Source organism: Hibiscus syriacus, unplaced genomic scaffold, assembly GCF_006381635.1.
Source record: "Hibiscus syriacus cultivar Baekdansim isolate YM2019G1 unplaced genomic scaffold, ASM638163v2 tig00110467_pilon, whole genome shotgun sequence".
Taxonomy (NCBI): Eukaryota; Viridiplantae; Streptophyta; class Magnoliopsida; order Malvales; family Malvaceae; genus Hibiscus; species Hibiscus syriacus.
In genome coordinates this window covers 178,170-200,821 of record NW_024062749.1, presented here as the reverse complement: position 1 = coordinate 200,821, position 22,652 = coordinate 178,170, and the positions used below count along the sequence as shown (strand labels likewise).

Sequence of the window (22,652 nt, the reverse complement as noted above, 5' to 3'; positions counted from 1 at the left end):
ATCACTTTTATTTAATTAAAATTTATTATTATTTTAGACCACTGAGAAAATAACAAAGCTAGGATATAGTTAGTAATTTTTTTACATAAATTTGAGATAAATATAATATAATATTTATTCGAGTATTTTTAACTATTTGACAATGACAATTTATACTCCTATATATGCGGGGTTGAGTAATATAGTCGACACTGAATACGCAGTTGATCACGTCCGCGATCACCTCTTTCACCAGATCTGCTTCCATTATAAGATGGCAAATGATGAGACTTATAATTATGGAAATATGAATTAGATCCAAAATTAATTGACACCGTTACACGAGCAACATGAGCATTCGCCAACAATGTTTCTTCTTGGGCATCAATTCCAACCAACTGGTTTCCAATCAATGAGTATTGTACACACTCTATTTAAAGAAAGGGAATCTCTACCGGTGGTTATAACTGCCATGAAAGGTTGATATTTCCTTAGCATCCCTTTCAACATACTTGCAACACGACTAACCAGGGAAACTGCACTTTCACAAGATGTCAAAGCATCACATATTTCTTTAACTCGAGCAAGATAGGTCCTTATACTATATATTCTCTTTTCTTGAGAGATTGTAGCTTACAATGCAAATTCATAACAGTTGTCGACGACCTGGTTGGAAAAACTGTGCTCCAAACTGCAGATACAATTTCCGCTCCAACAAATTGGGAAAGAAGATGTGTGCTTATCGTAGACAACAACCAGGGCGCCAATGCACTATCTTGAGCAACAAAGTACTCATACGCCTTATTCGAACCATCTTCATCAGCAACTAGTTTAGGTGGAGGCTTCATCGCACCAATAAGCAATCGTTCAAGACGATAACTACGTACATTGAGCAACACTTGTTGTTTCCACAACAAGAAGTTCATCTCATCAAAACTTAACCTCTCCTTCAGTGGATGCAGTGGGCGAAATCGCCAGCAGCCCAAATATACACATGTGAAAGAAAAACATCTTGACGTTCTTTGATCAAAACTCAACCTCTCCTTTAATAGATGTAGTGGGCGAAATCACCAGCAGCCCAAAAAATACACATGTGAAAGAAAAGCCATCAAGATCTTTAGTGATTGATACCATATTAATTAATTAGAATTCATAAGGAAACTTCACAACGAATGGAGAGAAGTATATTATTGATATGTAAACTGAGTACAACACATACATTCTTATATAGCTCACATAACAACAAGTGTACTCGGAATTAATACTTTAAAAAAACAACAATGCCTTAATTATTGAGAACATTGGTTTGTCCAATATAATTAGTTATTCTAATATTTTGAGCATAGAGGTTGTAAATTTGAGTCACCCCGCTAGACTAACCATGAAGAAAGTGAGATCCATACAATAATTACTGATCACGACGAATTTAAAAATAAATTTTAGGGTGATTATTATATATTAAGAATATAAAATTTTTATATGAGTGAATATAAATAAAATTTTGAGATGAATACCATTAATAAAATAAATAATTAACATAAAAAAAATTTATATTTCAAAATAAGCACATAACTTAAAGATCATATAAGATTAAAGAAATTATCATTGAAACTATTTAATAGATCAATGAATCTAATAGACTTGATTACTCTAATGGGGGCATCAAATCCTGTTCGATACTATCAAATTTATCGTGGAGAGAACATTTGTTCAATCAACTTATTGTGGATTTTACACTATCCAGGTGAGGTGCGACATAACATTATGATGTTGGTGAAGTATAAATGAAGATGATCATCATGTAAAGTCTTTAATTGTTACGTGTGAAGGGAATATGTGGTTATATTGATGTCATGCGATTCGAGAGAATTATTATTGTCTCATTAGAGTCATAATATGTGATGCATTTCACCCGAATTGAAGAAGGGGGTTTGGTCATGGAGGAAGACGAAAAGCATCAACTTATGAGTAAGATTCCTGTTTTTTGGGTTCTGATGTCAGTTTAAGCATGAGCTAATTTATCTCAGTGTTTAAAGGAATTATTGTCACGAGTTCGAGCACTAGCAACTGTAAAGGTGATTAAGCGTTTATTATCAAATAGTTGAGAGTACTTAGAACAATACTACTATGTAATCAATTTTAACTTAACCAAAAAAAAATTTGATGCTGTAGCCAAGCCAAGCTCAATCCTAAGTAAGCCTAAGAAAGAGAAAAACAGTCGGTTTCTGCCGTCGGCCCAAACAAACCAAGCTGAGAGACCTATCACGAAGCTCTCAGCCAGACGCTGGGCCGCTCGTCTACCCTGCTGATTTCCTTTATGTTTATTCTGCTATTCAGCATGTTACTGGAGGACAGGTTTTTCCAGCTCAGGTGATCATTTTAGTTAGGCAAATTGAATTTTCTTGTCTATGATTTGTGCTTATGTAAACCAGTTATGCTTACTTCTTGTTTTGGTTTTGATTGCAGATTTTGTTTGGGATTTTATACATCATAAACCTGGGGATTGTCTTATTAATCTATGTTAAGACTGATGTGGTATGAAATTTGCTTTTGCTTACTGTTCAGGTACTATTATTATGTAAAATTCATAAAGCTGAGAAATATATATCTTTAACTGAGTGTTCTCAATGTTGGAAACTTGTAAAATTGAGATCACTTGATTTCAATTATGATTTTTTGTTTCCATTTTCACATTTAAGCATAACTAACGTTTGTATCTTCACTCCGAAACTATCAAATCTCTGGAAAAGGAAAACTTTCTTTATTGTTAACATTTCTTACTCTATTTTGCATCAGTGCTTTTTTTAATTGACATTTACTGTTCTTAAAACTTCTTTCAGCTTCCATGGTGGGCTCTTAGTTTGCTTTGTCTTTTAAAGCGAGTTCACTCAATATTCGTGCTTCGTCTGTTTAATGACTGTTTTGCAATGACATTCCTCCATGCCGCCATTGAATCCATTCTTTTTGGATGGTGGCATTTCGGGTTGATTATTTTTAGGTAGTATGCTTACTTTATCAAAACAGTTTTTAATTCCCTTTTAAAAGGGAAAAGAAAAGTTGATCCTGCTTTCCCTCTTTTTTTATTTGTAGTGCTGACTGCTGCGGTTTCAATAAAGATGAATGTTCTCCTCTTTGCTCCATCTCTTTTTACACTCATGCTAAAGGCCCTTGACGACTCTTTATTAGCATTAAAAATTTCCTGATACTTGGGATTTCTACTTCTAATTTCCTTTCTTTAACGACAACACGGGAATAAATATAAATCTCCTTGCATCGTAACTTATATTCAATGTGGTTAGGTGAGCTGGACTACTGCAAGTAATGTTGTTGCAGGTGGCATTGCCTGCCAATATATTTATTCTTTTCTACATACTCAGTAAAAGGTTCTGCAGATTGTGCTGGGGCTTCCATTTTTAGTTTCATATCCAATTGAATATATATCACGAGCCTTTAATCTTTGATACGTCTTCATCCACTTCTGGTAATTTTATAGTATTAAAAATGTTCACTGTTCCGATTAGTTGCCAGTTATTAAACATGTTTAGTTCCATTTTTTGTGAATAGCGCTATACTTCATTGTTCTCCGGACAATGCTTTTTGTGACTTGCACAACAACAATGGGTGTCGTTGAGGTCTAACTCTGACTTCTGTTCTTTTGTTAGGTCTGTCAACTTCAAGTTCATTCCTCAACCCATTTTTGTGTCGAGGGAATTTGTCGTCTATTTACTGATTGCACACCTCGTTTTGCTTATAGTATTTGCTCATTATAAATGGTGCAAGTAAGTGAAATGGTTCATATTCACTTGGTAGTAAATGATGAATGTGTGGTCGCCGGGTTTTATTTATCATAAAATTTCTAATTTGAACCTTTTAGGCAATATTTGTATCCATGTAAGTTATATAAATAATTTTGATTGCTCTTGTACATATGACTTGCAGGCATGAAGGAGGGCTTTTTAATTTTTTGTATTCAAGGGTTAGGTGTTGTTTGTCAACATCCGGCTCTCCATGGCCAACAACCCTCAATAGACATGAATTTTATTAGAGAATCCCGTCATTCCGTCGATCCTATTCTTCGGAATGCTAAATTTGGTGAAGACAAATCCAGATATCTTGACAACCATGTTTGCTTGAAACTTCACTGGCATTTTATGTGCCCGTTCATTGCATTATCAGTTCTACTCGTGGTGAGTGTCCAGCTAGAACAATTACCTTTGATATTCATATCTCTTACGCCTCCGATGATACATATTATTACGGACTATCTCGATAAGTACTTTTCTAGTTTGTGTCTATTTGATTCCTTCTCTATATAATCTCTGAGACGGAATCAGACCATTTCCGATCCCCCTCATCGGTTCTTAACTATGGTCTCTAGGTGCAGGTATTTATATAGTTTGCCTTACCTATTGTGGACAACACCTTTCCCTACGTTGCTTCGGTAACTTCTTTAGCCCAACACGGTTTCGAATACACTTGGTGCTGTTAGTTCTGTATAATAATTTGTTAATCTTTTGTTTGTTCAGCCTGCTTATTTTCTTAGGAGTGGAGCTGTGCTGGAATGTGTTTCCATCAAACTTATATTCATCTCTTCTACTCCTTTGCCTTCACTTACTTATACTGTTGGGTTTGTGGTACTATACGCCGGAAAATCCTTATGCAAGCCAGAAATCGGTTAGTCGAAAGGAAAAATGAAGTGTCTGGCGGATCCGGCGAAAATTTTGAACTCTCATCTTCCAAGTGTTATCCAATCAGACATTTGCTCGTCAATATCATGGTGTACTTTCACTTGTGTGCAGTGCAATGCTTGTATGAACTTTCTTCATCAAAATATTATTTAATATGAAAAATTTAACTAAAAATTTTGAGCACCGACGTGTCGTTTATTTTAAATTGACATTTATCTAAAATTTAAATGTCAAATTAGTAATTTATTAAAATTTAAGGATTACATTAAAAATTAATCCTTTTTACTAATATGAAAGTTATAACTTAACAAAAAATCTTAATAAAATGATAATATGAGTCAAAATGTAACTTTTTGAATTTAGTAAGGATAAAAGTATGAATATGAAAGGCAAGTGACAGTTAGGTAATTTACCCTAAAAATAATGATTTAAAAAAGTTTAAAGAGGGAGTGGCATATTGGTAAATAAAAGGTGATAGACGGGATGAAAAAGGAACCGAACCATCCGCGTATAAATTAAGCAGCGAAGCAATCGATTTTAATTTCGCTCAACGCTCCCAAGATTTTTGAATTGAAGCTGCGGGTCAGGTTTGCAACTGAGGAGCACATCCAAGATCCACTGCGAAACAATGGTTAACGTTATTTCATTTCCTTTCTCTTTCTCCATTTTATAATCGTTCGAACTGATAGTCTTCCTCAATATCACTTTTCTCGGATCCTTTTTAATTGCTCAGAATGCTATGATCTAAAATCATATCGTTTTTTCATAAAAAAAATTGAAATAATAGCTACTTGTTTTAGATCCGTTATCTTGAAGTCGTTTATCTGTATGTGTTTTGACAGTTAGGGATTTTATCATTTCATTATTGATTTTGTAATTTTTTTGGATTAAAATTGTTTGTGCTTTAAATGCTGGCATTCGGGTTTGATTTATGGGCTCTATTATCACTCTTAGTGTATTCTGTGACGAAACCTTAATTAGTGGCATACGATTCCTTGTTCTCCTTGAGATTTTTCATAATTCCTATGCAGTTTCCGCAGAAGTTCCTAAAGAAAATTAGATTTGTGTGAAGTTCTTTAGAGGAGTACAGTTTCAGAGTAGTAAGTTGAGGATCTGATCAACTATAGTCTTGACGTTAAAGCAATCTGAAGTAGGGATTAATTTTGTTATCAAGTCATGTGCCTGATAATGTGCGGTATGCAAGCTGACTGTTATGCTTTTTGCAGGATGGACATAATTCGGACGAGTCAAAGCAAAACACTGCTGATATGACAGTTTTTGTGAGTTCCTAACCTTTCTTTATAACATGAAAGAACTGCTTGAAATGTAGCTGGCACAGCATAACCACTGCTTAATTTGATTAATGTTGAACTGTTGCCTAGTCAGATAATGCTATCTAATGGGTGTAATCATCAATCTTTTCCTTTGGTTTTTTTATTGCCATTCTCGTACGTCTTTGGTAACAACTTCTTTGGTTTCTTTAGGTGCAAAATCTTCTTCAACAAATGGTGAGTTATAATTGGACCCTCTTTTATTGGATTTTATTTTTGTATTGACAAAGATTTTGTTTGCAGCAATCAAGGTTTCAAACGATGTCTGATTCCATTATCACCAAGAATATCCTTTCAAATGTTCTTCCATAAGACCAACCTTTTTTGAAAATGTTGTTTCTTACATAAAAAAGTTATTTTTTTCTTGTTGAGCTTTTAACTTGATTGTTACATAACTAGGTTGAATTGTGTAAAGTAGTCTTAAGTTTAGTTATACATTCACCAACTTATGTGGAAATCCTAGACTAAAGATTCTTTCTTAGATAGTGATGTGAACCTGTGTCTCATTATTGTTATGTTGGCCAGATCTGAACAAGTTTGAAACTTTGTTATGTTTCCATTGTTTAGCATTACTTTAAATGAAAAGAGTTGCTATTTATTACTGTTGAGTGTGGGACAACTATTGTTGACTTAACTTCTAAGCACTCGATGACATGGGAAACCGTATAAATGAGTTGGAGCAAAGCATCAATGACCTAAAAGCAGAGATGGGAGTGGAGGGCTCCTTATCCCCGTTAGACCCATCAAAGCAAAAGTCGGATGAAGCGAAACAAGATGAAGGCTCAGCATAAAACTTGGCCAAAGACTATAACTCGCAGTTGATTGTGATTGTAATGGTTTTGTTTGAGACTACTTTTGTCAAGAGAGGGACAATACTAGGAGTTCCCATCTCCCTTTTCTTTTTCCCTTGTATTAAGTATTTTATTCTATGAACTTTGAGCACAAATTATCTTGCCTTATCCTCATTTTAAATTGATCTTCAAACTTTTGAAAATTTAATTTTATCCTTAAATTATGACCCTTATTCTAAATCGGATCCAATCTTTCGATCAAAATTAGAATAGAATAATAATGAGTTAAAATCTTAAAATGTAAAGCTTGAAGGTTGGAACAATTTTAAAGGAGCCATTGAGCCAGAGAGCGTTATTCTAAATATATGGGGGCATTTGAATTACACCCTTCAAAAATATTTTAATTAGGCCTCTTCAAATTTATTATAAAATTAACGAAATCTTAGAACTTTGGAATTTTCTTAATCAATTCCCCTTAAAATTGTTAAAAGAAATTTATTAAGTTTCTCAAAACTTTTGAATTTTAACTAGGCACTCAATTTTTTTTTTTTTAAAAATTCTCATTAACCCCTCAAAATTTTGATTAAATCTCCAAAAAATAAAATAAAATTCGGTGACTCTCCAAACTATCACACCAAATCTGTTACTCCAGGTAGCATAATATTATAATGGACATAAGTCGGAATAGACTATCTTTACTATTTAATTCTGATCTAAACCACTCTTATTTATTTCCTTTAATAAAATAATAATTTAATTATATTTTAAAAAACTTTTTGATGTAAAATTGTATGCAAAGGTTTTCAAATTATTTTTTTATGTATTATTAACTTGGAAAGTGGGAGAGTTAAAAAAATGATTAAAACTGACATGTAATATTGCCGAATCACATAATTCCAAATCTCTATTATGATGGTTCGAAGTTCGAACATTTACATATAACTATGTATATATATGTTTCGTTCTAACATGTATAGTCTTCATTTCCAAACTAGAAAGCGACTTCCCTATAATTCTTTATTCATTTGATTACTTTTAGTATACTAAGACGATTATATATGATGAAGGCTAGCTTTCATGGGACAACGCTTCGGAACAGTGTTTGAATCAACCGAAAAACTGTCCCATTGACGCCATTCGGTAAAAGTGCACCGGGTCTGGTGGCGTTGCCAGTTGCAAAAGAGATCCTTAGGACCTCCCTTTCGGTGCGAGTAAATGAAAGGGAATTGACATCCCCCTGCACGACGTTAGTGATAGTTCGATTCTCGGCTCCTTGTTGCAGTGGGACGATTAAACCTTCATCTTTCGCACCGCACCTCCCACGTAGGTTAACCCCTTCGGCGGTAATGTTGGTGAGATTCCCCACTGTTAATGTAGTAGGTGGTACCCTTCTACTGGCGTTTTGGAAGAGTAGGGCGTTGATGGCTTCGTATTCCGCGGCGTTGTAGCGTGCTATTCCATCCAGCAGCTAAACGAAGAAGAAGAAGGCGGTTATTCGAGAATCGGGTTGGAAAGGATGGGATCGGACAGAGAAATTACCTGTCGCTCGTTGGTGCCGATAATCAGAGGGGTAATTGCATTTGCACCCTCATATTGAGTAATAAGAGACAGCGAGATGCGAGCATAAATCCGAGCCTGTTAGAGTAGATATTTAATGGAGGAGTCAAGTTAGAGACATTCAAAGCCATGGCAAAAGCTGCTGCGCTCAGATTAATCTGTGGCCTTTCTAGTGGAGCATTTGGAAGTGTCCTGTTTACTATAGCCCTGCAAAAAAATAAAATAAACTAAGTTTCAACCAATAATTTTTTTTTTCGATTTTCTCGGATCAAATAAATTTATCAAATCAAAGATTAATTGATAAAATATTTAAAAATAAATAATTAGATTTATTAAATTATTTTAAATTAATATCAATTTAATAAAATGTATACATTTTGAGAAACTATAAATGTTACTAAACCACACCAATACCCTAAAAATAATAACTCATTTATTTTTAAACACATAATTAACCGACATGAATTGTAGTTTTATAGTAGATCATTTGCATGCGTTTCTGAAAGTCGTATCCAAGACAGAGGGTGGGAGGGGTTATAACCCTTATTTTTTTTTCATTTGATAGATAGTATTTAGATTTTTGTTAAGTTAAATATTAGTTAATAATATTTAAATTTAGATTTTGTTAAGTTAAAAAGTTAAATAATTTTTTAAAATTTAGATTTAAATATTAATTAATCATTATCCTTGCTAAATATTATCTTAACTCTATCTTTGGTTCTATCAACTAAAATGGATAGTGTTATGAATAAGGTCGAACACATCCTAAATGTGATGAATTTTTAAAGTTTAAGGAGTGACACATTTATAAAATTTTAGAAGATAAAAGTAGATAAAAAAATATCTAAAATATATGATAATTTAAAATTTTTAAGAAACGACGGAAGTCGTCTCCCTAATTATGCAAAATATAAAAGGAGAACCTCAAATGCCCAACGTTACTAAAAGCATATTGCTCCATACTACTTGAAGAGAATTAGGTCCACGAAATTAATGTAACCAAACCTTAAGTTAAATGTGTGTGATGAACACTTTTCTTTTTTTCTTTCTCTAGAGTCTTTAATTTCCCTCCTTTCTAGATATAATTATGATTAAATTTAAAATTTATATAAAAAAAGATTTAGGGGATGGGTAGAGGAAGTGTCCCTCTGACGAATTCAAATTAATTATCATACTTTATAGATTTTTTTATATATTTTTTTATTAATAATCTATTTTCATATCTTTAAAATTCGTCCCTACAAAAATTTTAAGAATATTCTCAACATAAAATTATACGTAATATAACTTTTTTTAAATTTTTTTATGATGCACTGAGAAGAATGAACATTTAATTTTATATTTACTAAGGAGCTGTTTGTTTACTTCAGAGGCTGTATGAATTAGCTCTGAATGTGACATGTTTGTTTACTGGCTCTGAATCATCCAGAATGTACTTCTGTGCTGAATCATTCAACACTGTTTTGCTGAATCAGTCAACACTGAATCATTTAGAGGTGCGAAACAAAAGCGCTGAATGCTTCCATTAAGAGGCAAACAAACAACCCAAGTGTTTGAGATTTCAGGTTAACGTTTAATATTATAAATTTAAGTATAGATTATTATAAGTTTTTTTAATATTTAGAAAATGTAAATTTAAATTTTTAAAAATATATTATCTTTCGATTGAAGAGTTTTGGAAGAAAGTTTAAGCAATTTAGAGTCTTAAACGTGATATAAAAATTCTTACGATTAAGTCTGATATGAGTTATTCGTTTTAATTTAGATCGATTCAAGTCTAATTATTATGCGTAAACTTTGTCCGAATTTATATTTTTAGTTATCGATATATTTATATATAATGATTGATCTAATTATAAATTGTATTAAGTATAAGGGTAAAGTACATAGCCCCTTAATTATAGAATATTATCTGTTGGTCTCTCACTAAAAGTCACAAAATACTCCCCCCAATTATATGGAGTTGCTATGCCGAGTTCCTTAACTGTTAAAAGTTCCAAACTATTCAATATTCGTTAAAAAATAGGAGTGGTCTGAGCTGGACATTAACATACTAACTGAGATATGATAGTCGTTTGAGATTATGAGATCAAATTTATCATATCTCAGTTAGCAAGTTAACGTCCAGCAGATTGTTGTCAAATTTTAACGAAAAATGACGAGTTTGGAACATAATGAATAGTCGGGATACCATTTTGTAACATTTAACAGTCAAAAGACCCAATGAAGTAACTCCCTATAATTGGGGGTAGATTTTGTGACTTTCATAGTCGAGGAACTTGACAAAGTAGTATCGTATAGGCGGGTACTATTTGTGTGCTTTGCCCTAATTATAACTGGGATTGTTATTAAATTATACGTGAAAGACTTCTATTGCAACATAGAGGAAATGAGTAATATTTGCCAGGTTGTCATTTTCTTTCTTTTACGACGTGTGATTGTCCTTCAATTTTTATCCCGCATTTGGGTGTTGTTGAAGCTGCTTTTCTGTGTTCTTAATGATTTACTAAATTTCGGTTAATTTATTTCGTTATTTTTTTTTATAGAATCTTTATAATTATTTTTCTTTTAGATAAGTATTAGTAAAGAAAAATTTTATATAAAAATATTTAAAAATAATACTAAGGGAAGTTATAATTAATTAAATTAAATTTATTATTTGGACGCCAAATTCAATTAAAATGAAAGGGTGAAATTTGGTAATAAAAACAAAGCAAAGGAGACGATGCGCGTGTATTTCTCACTAAGATACACTTTGCTCCCTCGTTGTTATTATGAACTGTTCTGCATTTTCCCAGCTCGGTTTCTACTCAAGGCTTTCAAATCAACATGTCCCTTAATCCTCCAAATTTTACGACATCTACCTTTCCGTTTCGTCTCAACTTGACATGCAATCTGCTATGTCTTAAATCTCAGTTTAATTAACAAACTTCATGAATTGTTAAATTACTGGTATTAAAATTCCAAACTTTTTTAGGGGTTATCTCGTGATAGGAACTTCGATTTTTAGAACCTTAGGTGCATAGGCAACCAAGGATTCATTAAGATGTGAGAGTAGATAAGTGTTCATTTTGAAATTTAAATTCTCTTTTGATAATTATTCATTTTATTGATTATGTTTAGCTTAAAATTTTATTTATGTCTACGACTTATCTATACTTAATATATACATGTGTTCACTCTTGAGAATATTTTAGATCAGTCAATACAGAGAATCAAACAAAGTGTTTCTTCAAATGATGAATCGGAGAAGAGACAAATAGATTTTATAAATCATTGTCTAGCAAGAGGGTCCCAAAATATCAGCATCATGTTATCATTCATCTTTCACGATATGCCCCAATATTTGAATAGTAGATTAGTTACTATTCCTTTCTTTATTTTGAAAAAGCAATGGAAACAAGTTATCGTCTTGTAATTAATTCATGTAGTAATTGTTTAAATTGATCGAGGGAAGCCAAAATTCATAAACAAATGAGATAATTAGGGAGTTTGAAGCTTGAGAATCATAGGGATTGTTGACGTATAACGGGGAGGTGATAGTTACTATGATCTGAATTCGATTCAATGGATGTTTGTTTTACATTAGACAAGGGTAAAACTATAAAGAGATATATGAGGTGATAATCCTTAAAAATACTAAAAATTCTAAAAAAAAAATTAAGCTGAGACAATAACAAAATTAATTTTGTCTCTTCAAAATAAAAGATTACATGATTATGTTACCTCTAATAAATTTTATTTTAAAATGGTCGTCAACAAATGAGATAGAATTGTGTATTGCAATGGATATGAAGGAAAACGTATAGATGAATTTGAAAATAAACATTATTTATTTTGGGGGATGCGGGAACCCACTAATATCTCTTAGAAGCTGATTGGATGGAGGAACGTGGGATTTTTCGAGAATGAAACTCACATTCTCCGTTTGGTTTGGTCGGGAATGTCATTCCCGGTAATGTTTTATTACCAACAGTAGATTTTTAGGTATATTACCGGAAATGTCATTCTCTTCATTCCCTTAGGTATTGTAACATTACCGACGTTTTGGACTAAAATGCCTTTAAATTTATTTTTTTTTTAAATATATTTCTTCTTCATTGAATAATAAAAATTCTATAAATGTTAAATTACAAATTTATCCTTAAACTATTTTAGATTTACAGAAAATATATAATTAAAATTTTATATGAAGTTCAAGAGTTAAAATAAAATTTTACCATTTTATTAAATTTTTGTATATTTTAATTTTGTAAAAAATTATAAATTTTATGAATTTAAATTTTTAAAGAAAATATATAAATATTTTTCAACTTGAATATTTACAAAATATAATAAGATAATTTGGTCAAATATACATTTCAATAATCTTTATTCTTTTAACCTTTTAACCAAACACGGTAATCTTATTTCCTGCAAACCAACTAAATACAAAATACAACATTCTCAGTAATCCTATTCTCTGATAATCTTTTATTCCCACTAATAATCTTACATTCCGTGAATTAAACCACCCTTAATGTTGAAAGCAAAAGACATTCGTACAATACCAAAATGTTTTAGCCAAAAGAACACACAGAAAATACTATTTCTTTCATACATCTGGGAAAATGAGATAGAGAGAGAGGGAGGGCCAATATTAAAAAAAATTCTTCATTTATAAATAAGAAAAAGAGGGGAGGGTAGACCCTACAATACCCCTTAAAGAGGGCTTATAGACCTTAATAACGAAACCCCAAAAGAAAAGATATTACAGAAAAGATATCACAGACAACGTAAATAAAACAAGATTAAAAACGTGAGAAAGAAGAAGACTGAAACAGAATCACCACTTGTAATGAATCAGTAACATGCACATGTACCATCGATGGCTTGAAGAACTTTCTTGACTTTCTTCTTGCAGCCTTCACAATGAATGAGGACTTTCAAAACCCATGTATAAAACAGTAAAGGATGAGTCAGCTCAGTTAGAAAACTACCATTAAGTGCACTAGAAATGAGCAAATGATGAAATACCAATATCTGACCTTATATTTCAGTGCTCCTCCGGCGGCATCTTGATCAGCAGCCATCTCTGAGAGAGAATGGGGGAGAGGGGTCGAAAGTCTTTATAGATGAAAAATGAGCAAGATTACGAGTTATAAAGTCGATTTATAGGAGGGAAATTCAACTATTTACATATACTACCATTGATCCCACCGCTACCGCTGGGGTCTTAAAATATTTTTATTACTTTTAATTAATAATATAAAATAATTTCAAGGGAAGACAGTCCCCATCATCCCCTTGGTCCATTTATAGATATATGTGAATAAGGATGATGCTACAGTGAATGTTTCACACCGAAATACACTATTAATATTACACATCGATATGCACTATTAATATGAAATAGGATAAATTAAAAAATGTTCACTATATAACGTTAAAATGATTTTTTTATCACTAAACTTTTAAAAGTTATTGTGAAGCATGTAAAATCTGGGAAGAATAACTCAAGAAGGACTACACCGGATGATAATTCTAAGTGAGATCAATCAAATCATAAAACAAGGCAATAAAAAACGTAGTTAAACTCGAGTATGTTATTCGAGTAATAACAGATGAATCAGGCTCAATTAATTCAGTTCTAAAATAGTTTGGCATAACCTGTAAGTAAAAGATGCAGTAGAGAAATCTTATATATAAAACTAGCAACAATAAGAGTAATTCAGCTATTTGCTGTCATTTAAAACTACAACAACATCACTTCCTTGTCAAGAAAAGAAGAATTATAACCAGTTTTTTTAAACCACAAGAAGATGGTGATTGTATTTGAGTTACCTATAAATACTAAAAGAGTTTCTTGATCACGAGAACACCTATAATCACACCAAGAAGAGCTGACAAAGCTCCATCCCTGGAAAGCCAGAATTCAGTCCATGTCAAGGGCCTTTTGACCTGAGACAGAACCTCGCCGAACTTTTCCTGCAAGTGATGCAGTGTTATCTATCACTATATCTGCTCGGCTCTTCTTCAAATCTAGAGACATCTGAGCACTTTTCCTATTTCTGGCATCCTCCTCTGTCAAATTATCTCTTTCCATAAGTCGTCGAAGCTGTGTTTCAGGATCAACCCATACAACAACAATGGGTTTTGTCCACTTATCCAACTTGGCTTCAAACAACAATGGTATGTCAAGAACGATCACCTTATGACCTTTTATCCAAAGCTTCAAAATTTCTAAAATGATGCCAGAAGATATATAAGGAGCAAATAACTTACGAGAAGAAATAAACCAAATTCAGAATCAATACAATCAACAATTCCAAGACAAGGTAAACGACGATGATACATAATAAGCCTCGTCCAGAATACCTCTAGGGATAAAGGACACTAACATTCCTGGCATTTGGCCTAGAGAAATGAAACATCATCAAAGTAATAGAATTTGCTATGACATCAGCACCATAAGAGACATACTTGAGAAATTCATGTTATAAAACCAACTTAAAGAAGAACAAATGTAACACTAAAAATGCTATTTTTTATCAGCGTTTGTGAAGCTAAAATTCTGGCCTCTAGGACTAGTAGGCAACCGGAATAAGTACAATAGAAGAGGAAACTATAGAGAATCTACTGATTAAGGAGTTGACGTTTGGAGGCATCAGAGAAGACGATTCGGCCCAACTTCAAACGATCAACATGGCCATCATCTTGTAAAATGTCCGGCCCAAATGCCCCCACCACCTTTTTGTACCCGCCGGAACCCTTTTTCAAAGCATCCTGCAAACAAAAACAGAAACTAGTAGCACCAGGTTTTTTTTCCATCTTTCTCATTTTTTTTCTAATTGTAATTTGATCGAATAGGTGATTTGCAAAAACGAATAAAGGAAAATGATATAGAAGAAAGAGGAGAGATTACACGAGCAATGACGTCAGCATCGACAATGGGAATATTGTTGTGCTTGAACATGGAAGAGACTGTACTCTTCCCCGATGCAATCCCTCCGGTTAGCCCAACCATCCTCATTTTCACTCTCTGCTTCAGATCACTCACTTTGACCAATCCCCTGTTTCCTTCACTGCTTACCTTACTTATATTGTTAAAAAAAACAAAAATTAAATATTTTTTTTATAAAATAAGGTGATTATAATGTAGTATTTATTCTATATTTTCTTAATATATTAATAATAAATGAACTACTTAAATTCAGAATATTTAAAAAAAGGTGAAGGGGTAAGTGAGACCATCGTATTTAAAAAAAAACCAATGTGTCCATCGTTATTTTTTTTTAAATCAAATGTGGCCTCAAACTTAGAAAACAAACTCAATGCAAACTTAGAAAACAAACACAATGTATCCCTTTGACTAATGGTTTCTGTCGTTGAGCGTTACAATGCTAACATGATTTCACGGTGCTGATGTAGTAGTCCATAATGACTGGTGACGTGTCAGATGGACTAAATTGATTTTTTTGTCCAATTTGAGAGTCAAATTGAGTTTTTTTAAGTTCAAGGGCTTATTTGATTTTAAAAAAATTATTTTAAATTTAAATTATACAAATATAGAAAAATATAAAAATACTAAAATTAAAAATTAAATTACTAAAAAATTAAATATATATTTAAAAAATTAAATTACTAAGGAAACATGAAGAAAAAATGAATAACTTGACCACCCGATTAAATATACTTGTTTGGAAATATTCTTTTTTTAAAATTACGATACTTAAATTGTAACACCCCCAACCTATACCCGACCCGGATACGAGTCTGAGGTGTCACATTGACTTTTCGAACTTTGACTCATGACAAAAACTCGAGAAAATTTAAAACTTTCATTAAAGTCACAGCGGTTTGTTTAACTAAATCAATTAGTGCATGCCAACTATATTCAATATACAAAATACATCTAATTCAAGACATCTTTTCTGATCTGATCTTTGGTAAGAAGTAACTGACCGGTCTTGCTCCTCTTCACTTTTCTTTTAGCTTTCCGGAACCTACGTGTGAAACACTCACACGCTAAGTCGATGACTTAGTGAGGCATAAAAACATATAACCACTACTAATGCATTCATAATCTATACTTATTATATGATACAAAATCATACATTCTGTCATGCAACCACTATCTACTTGTACACACACATCATTCACATATTCTTATAACAGGTTTCATAGCACAAAATATGTAAATCATATGTAAGGTATTTACACATCATCATATCACATATATCACTTCACACCATAAATATGACAAACCAATCACATACTATCATGCAAGGTTCTTTTATATTATTTCCTTTATTAGCCCATGTACACATGTGAGAACCATAGATATGTGATTCTATAGAGGTTGTGCACTAATGTTGTCACCACAGCTCGTAAAATTGCACCGAAGTGCCACGTAGAATTGCACCGGAGTGCCGCGTAGAATTACACCGTAGTGCCATATAATAATGTCCATAAGGACCACATATCATTCCTTAAGAATCATATACATATACTAGGGATCAAGTATGTGTCTCACAAGACTTCACACATATTCCAAAGAATATATATATATCCCGAAGGACCACGTAGACCCTCGACTCTTTGCATGCCAACTATACCCCTAGCTCTCAAGACACATAACATGGGCATTTTCTTTTATACTTCACATAACACATAGTTCACTTTCACATATCACGTAGCTTATATAACTTTTCGTGTCATTTTACATTTATTGACACCTTGCTTACATTCTATTATTATGACTTTTCATAATTACATATACATATAATCTTATAGTTCATTCACATGGCTCATCATAAATTTTCATAAGATCACACCCATTCACGTAGTTCATTTCCATATAATTCACATGTACCTATTTGGTTTCTCATATAATCACGGAGTCTTATAATATTTTGTACGACCTCATACATCACATCACCTAGATACATACTCAAATACTCATAGTTATATAGTACTTAAATTATTCCTATTTACATCATTCATGGTCATATTTATAAACATGCATTTTATATTCTATGTGCATATCATCACTTTATATCCAAATCTCCTAAGTGATATATTATTCTCAGTTCCTTTTATAGTTCAGTCTTATCTAGTTTTCCTCCATTCTCCATAAATCTTATAACTCTAATGCACAATTTCCCATAATTGATCATATCATTACTTACTTGTCTCATTTATATTTATTATTTATATAACCTTACACATGTTTACCTAATTCAGTTTCACATACTTATCGCATATGCAAGTCTTCTAATAAATTATCATCAAAAACTCCTATAACATCTTCCTATAGCTTCATAGATCTTTACCATATAATTGGTCTTACATATCCCTATAACCAGTTCTATCAATATCTCCTAATATATATCTATTAATCTCATATTGTTCTATAGGTCAATGTTATTGAACTTATCTCACATTTATTTAATCCCTTAAGTTGATTCCACCAATTCCCTTATATCTAAATCAGGTAATTTATATCTTGTTCTATATTTTATGTCACTTTCTTGTTAACACATAAGTCGTGGTTACCTTACATAATTTGTGATCCTATAACTTATATCACATGTTCATATAACAATTTTCCTATAATACATAAGTAATTGTCATATAACTCATATCATATAAATTCATACCACATAACATATAATACGAACAAAAAACATATTCACAATATCAAACATAATCATACTTCTACTCCTACAATCATATTGGAAACAGACTTATCGCAAGTCCAATTTCCATATTCAATACGTATATTATAATAATATGCACTCACCTGGCCTCACTTGTCATACCGATCTTTATCTTTTCCTTGATCGATCTTACTTGCCAAATATTCCGAAATTGTTTTACGCTTAGAATCTACATAAATGTACATTTTAAGTCAATTATTAGATACCTACACCTTGTAATTGGATACTAGCAACTTACACGAACGTATTAAACCAATATTCACAACTTTCTTTTAGGGGGAATCGGTTCCCTCTTGTGGGGGTATCGGTTTCCCCATGACATTCTGTAAATTCTGGTTCGTTTGAGGGGGTATCGGTTCCCCTTGAATGGGTACCGATTCCCCTAGCCCAGAAATCACATTTTGAGCTCGAAAATCACTTTCCTATTTCACTTCCTTTAATATTCTTAACTCAATATATACTTAAACTAATAATTTTCATTCAATATCTCTTTAACTCAAAAATCCACTCCTCCACATATCATTCAAGAATCATACCAATTTTTCCATGTTACCCAAACTTAATTCTAACACTTCTAACTTTTTATTCTCATAGATGACAAGTCAAATTCAACTTCCAATTTGAGTAATGAACTCTATTCCAAAATTTCATTCAAAAACTCTTAATCTTTAATATCTCCTAATTCCACCATCCTTTGTTTTTAAGATGATTTAAGCTTTCCTAAAGCTTAATTATCATCCAATAATCATAACCAAATCATAAATTCAGCTAAATATCAACTAACAAGAGATCTTACCTTTGCTTATGGCTTCACGGTGGAAAAAAAGAGATGAAGAAGAGAAATCTAGAACTCTCATATTCTCACGTTTAATACTCAAAAAGGGAATATAAAAATCTTTCCCATGAAAAGACCATTTTACCCCTTTAGTTCATCCATCTTTGCTATTTAATCCAATATTAAAATTCTCTACTTAACTCCTGAGACTTTTAATTTATTTCTAAATTGAGCAGAAAACTTTCAAAATTTATAATTTAGTCACTGACCCTGATTTGGGATGTTACATAAATTATTTTTAAATCTCAACCTTTAAGTTAAAAATAATAACTTTAAATACATATAAATACTTATTTTTTAATTATAATAATAATGTCAAGTAAATTAATATTCAATCGATAATTAAATAAAATGATTTGAAGAAATAAATTGAATTTAACCTTATGTGTTTAATTGTTTCGATTTATATAAATTCTTTTATTTCTTTCATCACAATCTTTAAATATTTTATATCCTTTGTACCTTGAGTTTTAACAGATCACCCATAATCTAAATTATCAAACTTTTCAAAAGAATCAAATTTTTATATTTGTATAGTTTAAATTTAAAATAAGTTTTTCCTGAAAAATCAAATAAGTCATTAAACTTTAAAAAAACTCAATTTGACCTTTAACTTGACAAAAAAAAATCAATTTAGCTCATCTGCCACATCACTATCCATTGTGGACTATCACATTAGTATCGTAAAGTGCCACATCAACATCCTAAAGGGCAACGACAAAAATTGTTGGTCAAAGGGCTATATTAGGTTTGTTTTCTAAATTTGAGGGTTACATTGGGTGAAAAGATAACGAGAGCCACATTGTTTTTTTAAGTTTCCCTTACGTACTCTTTTGCAAAAATTAACATTCTATTTGTCATTAATACATCTTTATCGATTCAAAAACAATTAAATATTAAATTATACTTTAAAATCATATTAAAATTTATATCTACTGAAAACTCAAAAATAAAAATGTGTTATCAGCTCAACAACTCTTTGACTTTTACTTATTTATAAGGCCAAACTTTAGGTGTTATGTCATTTATCACTTAACTTTCAAATATTTCAATTATAACATTGAATTTTGGTTTTAGTTTCAATTATGTCATTGGGCCTTTAATTTTAGCGGCATGATGATGTGGACAAATCTTTTTGTCATAGTGATGACATAGACAAAACGTAATTTTAGAAATGACTATCGATGTTCAAAATGACGTCGTTTTAGGCATTGAACTTTTTTTGTTTATCAATTTTGCAACTAAACTATTAAACAATTACTTTTTTCGCACTATACTTTTTCGTTTATAGTTGGTAGCTAATCACCACCCATCATCTGCTATATTTCGTAACAAGATCAACACTAAAACATTTGTATTTCACTATTCTTTCTTCTCTTAGGATTGATTTTACATGAAACTCACTCAAAACCGACGAAAATTCATTTTAATGTTCAACATGTTAGTACTCAAATCGATTTCGATGACTGTTCGATGAGGCTAATTTTGAAATTTGTTATTTGCCTTCTCGAAATAATGCTTCTCACCGTTCAAATTTTCAAACAAACCAAAAATAATACTTCTCCAAAACCCTCAAATCTAAGAAAGTTCTCAAACCTCTAAAACTTTTAGTGTTTTTTTTTTATTTTTTTCATCGATTTTGAGTGAATATAAATGTTTTAGTACCGATCTTGCAAAGAAAGACTATATGTTACGAACAATGATTAGCTGCCGACGACAACTGGAAAAGTATAGTGCAAAAAAATGAAATGTTTAAAAGTTTAGTGACAAAAATAAATACATCTATAAAGTTAAATGCCTAAAACGATGTCATTTTAGGCATCAATAGCCATGCCAACGATATCATTTTGTCCATGTCATCACATAATTTGGATTTTAACGACCCAATAACATAACTAAAGTTAAAATCAAAGTTCAGTATTATAATTAAAGAAACTAAAAGTTCACTAATATAACCAACAAGAATTGATTCAAATGGTAAGTAGCTTCATATAATTTAAGTATGTCTCGATTTCGAGGCATTGTGTAAACAAAAATTCATTCTGGTAGACTCCCTCAATAAAGTCAGGTGTACGACACAAATTGATTCGAATTAATTAAGACAAAATTTGAGAAACCGAGAAAAAAATCCAAAAAAAGTAATAATATAAATAATACATCACCCAAAATTTAGTGATGGATAATGTAGACTACCTTATTTATATTTTTATTCTTAAATGTTGAACGACTTGCGTACCAAATTATAGTCGCTCAACAATATTATATAGCAAATAATCAAGAAATAATATTCAATGGTTGAAAATTTTATTTTGTTGGCATCCAAATACGAACGTTAGCAATCTCCACACCGAAGATTGAACAAGACGACACTCAAAAGCCATTGACACAAACACTTAAACCCCGTCATTATTCATTAAAAACATAATACTCAACAGCACCTAAGAGTGTTTTCAGTGTTTCGGCATAGCCAGGACCTTGGACCACGCCGGCCTAGCAGTGATCTCCTTCACCCAAGCGCTAACATGCGGGCGCGATTCAAACAGCTTCTTGGCCGGTGTCGCCAACAAGCATTCAATGTTGGGGAGATGATACAGATCGGCCAAGGTGAAGTTATCGGATGCCAGGTACTTTGACTGAGTCAACCGAGTCTCGTACACGTCAAGAACTTTCCCGAGAAGACCTTCGTTTTCTTCCACAACTGCAGCGTCGGTCGCCATGCCGAAGAATGGCTTGTAAAACAGTTCCCAGCCTATCGCTGAAGATGGAGCGTTGAACCGCTGGCCTTCCACTTCCGTCCACAAATCTAAGATGGCCGCCTCCTTGTTGGAGCCGGCGATCAACAGTTGGGTCCCTTTGTCGGCGTATTCATGGGCGAGATAGTGGGTCACCGCTCTTGATTCTGCGTTTCAAAATAGGGTCTTAGCTAAACATGACATACAGTGATGAACCGATCACAAATCAAGGGTTTGGGTCATGAAACTGTACCGAAGAGCTTCAAGTCCCCATCTTCAAAAGCTGGAAGTTGACCAAACGGCTATAAAACATGATGAGAAAAGTTATTTTTCTGGGAAACATGGAATTATATAGATTTTTGTTAACAAAATGCTTACGTTGAGGGCAAGAAAGTTCTCGGATTTGTGTTCACCGGCGGCCATGTTTATAGGAACAAACTGAAAATCAAGTTCTTTCTCGTAAAGGCATGCAAGAACCCTCCGAGTAGCTGTTGACATGGGGCTTCCATGGACTTTGATAGCTGCCATACTTTCTCGATGACGAAGACAGTAACTTGTTCAAGTTTTCAAGGCGATAAATTTTTGTTTGTGGAATATGATAAAGAAGCTGTTGTATGCATATAATATATGGAACATGGAAGGAGGAAGAGACCTACTCCCGTCATTCTAGAATGCTTCAATATAAAAATAAAAATATTGGATTCATAGAGTTGTTGGAGAGTTTTATATAATTCAGTTGACCCCACGTTGATTCTTTAGATATTTCTTTAAAATATTATATTAGAATTTAAAAAGATAAAAATATTCGTATTATTAATACTATGGTAAATTATGTATTTAATACTTAAACTATCAGTTTTGATCTATTTTAGTACTAAACTTTCAATTTTTTCAAATTCATACCTAAAACATACTTTTTGTTTCATTTTAATACCCCTTCATTAAATATTTAACATGATCAGTACCTAAACTATCAAATTTTATCAGTTTTATTACCTAAATTTTTAAATTTTTTAAAAACTTAAGTATAATTTAGGT

At 32.1% G+C, this 22,652-nt stretch overlaps 3 protein-coding genes and 2 pseudogenes across 3 annotated transcripts; 2 read left to right on the top strand and 3 right to left on the bottom strand.

The window, feature by feature from the left end:
• Nucleotides 1-1,880: 1,880 nt before the first annotated feature.
• Nucleotides 1,881-4,721, top strand: LOC120127298 (annotated as a pseudogene).
• Nucleotides 4,440-22,219, bottom strand: LOC120127359 (glutathione S-transferase PARB-like). The gene is made up of 5 exons (XM_039145269.1): nucleotides 21,993-22,219; nucleotides 21,868-21,916; nucleotides 21,331-21,781; nucleotides 9,500-9,504; nucleotides 4,440-4,454 (listed from the first exon to the last, which is right to left on the bottom strand). Exons 1-3 carry the CDS (start codon nucleotides 22,140-22,142, stop codon nucleotides 21,333-21,335), a joined length of 648 nt encoding a protein of 215 aa, XP_039001200.1. The 5' UTR covers nucleotides 22,143-22,219; the 3' UTR covers nucleotides 4,440-4,454; nucleotides 9,500-9,504; nucleotides 21,331-21,332.
• LOC120127361 (heat shock factor-binding protein-like) lies at nucleotides 5,155-6,970 on the top strand. Its single transcript, XM_039145272.1, has 5 exons — nucleotides 5,155-5,298; nucleotides 5,894-5,947; nucleotides 6,152-6,175; nucleotides 6,242-6,284; nucleotides 6,644-6,970. Exons 1-5 carry the CDS (start codon nucleotides 5,296-5,298, stop codon nucleotides 6,787-6,789), a joined length of 270 nt encoding a protein of 89 aa, XP_039001203.1. The 5' UTR covers nucleotides 5,155-5,295; the 3' UTR covers nucleotides 6,790-6,970.
• Nucleotides 7,865-13,418, bottom strand: LOC120127297 (desiccation-related protein PCC13-62-like). Its single transcript, XM_039145232.1, has 4 exons — nucleotides 13,363-13,418; nucleotides 8,466-8,553; nucleotides 8,329-8,424; nucleotides 7,865-8,257 (listed from the first exon to the last, which is right to left on the bottom strand). Exons 1-4 carry the CDS (start codon nucleotides 13,416-13,418, stop codon nucleotides 7,865-7,867), a joined length of 633 nt encoding a protein of 210 aa, XP_039001163.1.
• Nucleotides 14,179-15,421, bottom strand: LOC120127295 (annotated as a pseudogene).
• Nucleotides 22,220-22,652: the final 433 nt, after the last annotated feature.

Bases quoted from the DNA above. Each gene is read 5' to 3' on its own strand.
- LOC120127361 (XM_039145272.1), top strand. The intron at 5,948-6,151 runs GTGAGTTCCTAA...TGGTTTCTTTAG, and splicing joins CTGCTGATATGACAGTTTTT to GTGCAAAATCTTCTTCAACA. The intron at 6,176-6,241 runs GTGAGTTATAAT...TTTTGTTTGCAG, and splicing joins AAAATCTTCTTCAACAAATG to CAATCAAGGTTTCAAACGAT.
- LOC120127297 (XM_039145232.1), bottom strand. From the start codon at position 13,418: ATGGCTGCTGATCAAGATGCCGCCGGAGGAGCACTGAAATATAAGGTC. The intron at 8,554-13,362 runs GTATTTCATCAT...ATTTTTTTGCAG, and splicing joins AAATATAAGGTCAGATATTG to GGCTATAGTAAACAGGACAC. The intron at 8,258-8,328 runs GTAATTTCTCTG...TTCTTCGTTTAG, and splicing joins TCGGCACCAACGAGCGACAG to CTGCTGGATGGAATAGCACG.
- LOC120127359 (XM_039145269.1), bottom strand. From the start codon at position 22,142: ATGGCAGCTATCAAAGTCCATGGAAGCCCCATGTCAACAGCTACTCGG. The intron at 21,917-21,992 runs GTAAGCATTTTG...CATGTTTTATAG, and splicing joins AGAACTTTCTTGCCCTCAAC to CCGTTTGGTCAACTTCCAGC. The intron at 21,782-21,867 runs GTACAGTTTCAT...TTTGAAACGCAG, and splicing joins TGGGGACTTGAAGCTCTTCG to AATCAAGAGCGGTGACCCAC.